This window comes from Homalodisca vitripennis, unplaced genomic scaffold, assembly GCF_021130785.1.
Source record: "Homalodisca vitripennis isolate AUS2020 unplaced genomic scaffold, UT_GWSS_2.1 ScUCBcl_3892;HRSCAF=9693, whole genome shotgun sequence".
In the NCBI taxonomy this organism is placed as follows: Eukaryota; Metazoa; Arthropoda; class Insecta; order Hemiptera; family Cicadellidae; genus Homalodisca; species Homalodisca vitripennis.
Window position 1 is genome coordinate 43,291 of NW_025780016.1, and position 3,919 is coordinate 47,209.

The following is a 3,919-nucleotide window of genomic DNA, read 5'->3' on the forward strand; positions in this document are numbered from 1 at the left end:
CTGTACTTGCATGCAAGTCAAGGTTTACACCTACTGCAAGTGGAACTAGCCTCAATTCCAGTCAGTGCAGTGCTACATGTGATGTGCGGAATGTCGGATGTTATAGAGGACGTTAGGGCTGTAGTGAGAGATGCAGTTAGTGTGTTACGTGATGAGCTTTTTTTAGAAGCAAATGAATTACTATTAAATATAAAGAGAAGAAAAAAAGGTCATGCTGGGAAAGAAGATGGGTTTCAAGAAGGCTGCAACTAGGAGGATCAAAACTATTAGATGAATTGGCGAGAGAAGACCAAGATAGCTTTAGGAACATCCTCCGTCTCTCAAAAAATAAATTTGACGAATTGCTAGACCATGTGAAAGAGTGCATACAGAAAAAGGATACAAAGATGAGGGTAGCCCTACCAGCAAAAATTAAGTTACAAATTACGTTAAGATTTTTGGCTACTGGAGATTCCTTTGCTTCCCTACAGTATTTTTATCGAGTACCAAAATGCACTATTTCAAAATTCATTCCTGATGTTTGTGCTGCTATATATGAAGCATTGCAGGAATTTGTGCAGGTAAGAGATTTTCCTAGCTATTAATAAAATGTTTTTTGAGGATATGTGTACTTCATTTAAACACAAGTTTCAATGATAATAAATTTATTATACAATAGTCAAAGGAAATATTGATTAGCAGTAGATTGGAAATTGGTAAAAAATGTTAGTGTCATAGAGACCAAAAATTAGGTATTGAAAATGTCTTTGAACTTTTCTTAGATGTCGTCGGTTTCTTCCCCTTCGCCTTCATTTAAAATACTGTTTATAGCCATTGACAATAAGTTTGTTATCCTGCACTATTTGAGCCGACGTGTCCATATTATGATACACGGAGAGGCTGCACTATCCTCACTTGGGCCAACACGTGAATACCAATATTGGAATGAGATGAGTAGTTTGGAGATGGAGATAATACATTTTGGGACGGACTTTGTACGTTATTATGTTGGGCAGGTTGTATGTTTCTTTTCATTCTTAATTCAAACAAATGGGTTTGAATGTGTTGCATGGCAAGTAAAGCGGATGACTCAGGCAATTTTTTTCAACTGGGAAGCAACAAATTGGCCGAATAAATCGAACTCATTGCTTTCTGTCATCTGTACATTCCGTGGTTCAAATGCCTTATCTGATATCTCTTTTAGTGTTATAATGGAAGATTCAATTTTCTGTACTCTCTCATCTGTTTTTGTTTTAAATGCAGTTCTAATCTTGGAAGGAATAACAGTTTGGTGGTCAGTTGTAATCTTTCTCTTGATACGGGGTGTTTGATGTTCGTCACTCTCAGCATCAATATCTTGGGATTCTTCGTTTCGTTTGGTCCTGTGGGGAAAAAAGGTGTAACTTAATGAAAATTGTTTCTGTTAAAAGTAAAACATGTTCTGATATTTTATATGTGTTACGACATGACAATATTTTATTTTTTGTAGATGCCAATGACGGAAGCCGGATGGGAAGACATAATGAGCGGTTTTTCAACACGATGGAACTTTCCTAGATGTTGTGGTAGCATCGATGGAAAACATATTCAAATACGTTGTCCAAATGAATCCGGGTCAGATTATTACAATTATAAAGGAAATTTCAGTACTATACTTCTTGGTGTGGTCGATGATGCCTATTGTTTTACGTACGTTGACATAGGGAGCAATGGCCGAGCATCCGATGGCGGAGTGTTGGCAAATAGTAAGTTGCAACAGGCTATAGATAATAACACATTAAACCTGCCTGAAAACGCTTTGTTCGTTGCAGATGATGCATTTCCTTTAAGGGAATATTTACTTAAACCTTACACTAAAAGGGCAGGGCCCTTAACTTTAAAGCAAAAAGTGTTCAACTACAGACTGTCTAGAGCTCGTCGAATTGTAGAGAATGCTTTTGGATTACTGGCATCAAGATTTCGTATATTTGAAAAGCCTATTCCCTTATCACCTGAAAAAGGTTGACAGCATTGTTAAAGCAACGATTGCATTGCATAATTGGCTACGTATTACAAGCCCAGGGGTTTATTTTTACAGAGGTTGTGTTGACGTTGAAGATATCGAAACTGGTGAAATAATTGAAGGTGACTGGCACAAAAACGTGAGAGCAGAAGGTTTACTGAAAGTTAGAAATTTTGGACACTTACGTAATCCTACAAAAAGGGCGAAGATGGTGAGGGATGAGTTAGCAGATTGGTTCATGGGAGAAGGTAGTGTACCATGGCAATTTCAGTTCGTCCAAAATCAGGAACATTTAAGTGTTTGGACAATCAATTTGGGCTAATTCAGCCAAATTGGCATTTAATGGTACCATCAATACATGTATAATGTAACTGTAACTGTATGTATAATGTGTTTCATTTTGAACATTGATTAAATAAACGTTAATGGAAAAAACCGTTTTACATTATGTTGTTATTTAGGCTTAAGTTACCTTACATTACAAAACTTAATGCCTACCTTATTACCATCTTCATTTGGAATTCCAATTACTTGGCTCTCTCTTGTCTTCACAACTGCTCCTAATATGCGGTCCATTGTTGGAAACCACCTCAGTGTCGGTGTGTATACGTCATCTAAACCACTTCCTGAAGACTTGCTTTTTGTTATTTTTACTAGCTCGTTTGAATATGTATTCCTCAGGCTTCGCATCTTTTCTTTAGCATCTTTAACAGTAAAGTTTGGCATATTCATTCCTTTTACAATCTGTAACCAGCCGTCTTCTTTAAGATTTCTATCTTTATATTCCGCCAATTTATAATCCCATAAACAAGGGTATCCCTCATACAGTTCCAAAAAAGTTTCAATGTTGTTTATGTTCCATTTATCATACTTTTTTACCTTTTTTCCTTCCTTCTTGACAGTCTCCTTTCCTATCACGGGTTTATCACTTTCATTGTTCTCGTTGGTATCAGCCATGACAACTCAGTAACCACTACAACTATAACAAATATACAAATTAACCTTAAACTCAAATGTACAGAGCACACCGGAACACGACTAAACACTCACTTTACTTGCTTACAAGTCGGAGTGGTCTGCAAGTCACGTGTTTACACAGGCAAGTGGAGCCGGCGTGCAAGTAGAACTGACGCGCAAGTTGTTACTTGCGCCGGTAATATTTGTCAGAACAAAATATTACCGGCGCAAGTAAACAATGCATGCAAGTCAGCCCTGCAAGTTTAACTTTTGTGCATGTTAGTGTTTACATTTGCAAGTTTTCTTGCAAGTAGGATGCAAGTAAAACTTGCGCAAGCGCTACATGCTAGTGTAAACGGGGCTTTAAGCAGGATCTCCAAGGGAACTATACATCAAAGATGGGTGGAGCGTCCAATATCAATACTCTCCTCTTACTCTGTAACCCTCAAATAATTTGGATAAAATAAGGTTATGTTGAGTTTTAACGTTGAAATCTTTTTATCATGTAACTTTGCTGTGAACAAATAATCCTCTCCTCTTATTTAAGATTTGCACAATCAATAACCAAAAGCGTATATATGCACATTTTTCACTTAGATTTAGCCATATTTCCCCCTGAAGACTTTGAACTTCCATAGTTTTTGCATTCGTCCTAAATTACATTCTCACTAAGCTACCTCAGCTTTAATTTTTTTTCTCATGGAATTGGCAAGAAAGTTTAGTTATCTAATGGCTCGTTGGTTTTTTTTTCAAAAATCTTATAAAATCAAGTTTTTTAAACATAAAAACATTTTTTTACAATGAAATAATCTCTCTTGGCGAAGTAAAATTTGTGTAAATTTCAGCGATATTGTTTTCATATTAACACGTCAAAAAATCGTAAGATCATATTATTTAATTTTAAGTATCCTTTTAGTGCAAAATCTTCTTTTTTACATAATAAAAACCATAACAATGTATTTTTTTATATATTTAATTTTT

The 3,919-nt window shown here is 35.8% G+C and overlaps 1 protein-coding gene across 1 annotated transcript; it reads right to left on the reverse strand.

Annotated features, from left to right (window-relative positions):
- Positions 1-2,333: 2,333 nt before the first annotated feature.
- LOC124372728 lies at positions 2,334-3,139 on the reverse strand. Its single transcript, XM_046831138.1, has one exon. It carries the CDS (start codon positions 2,936-2,938, stop codon positions 2,450-2,452), a length of 489 nt encoding a protein of 162 aa, XP_046687094.1. The 5' UTR covers positions 2,939-3,139; the 3' UTR covers positions 2,334-2,449.
- Positions 3,140-3,919: the final 780 nt, after the last annotated feature.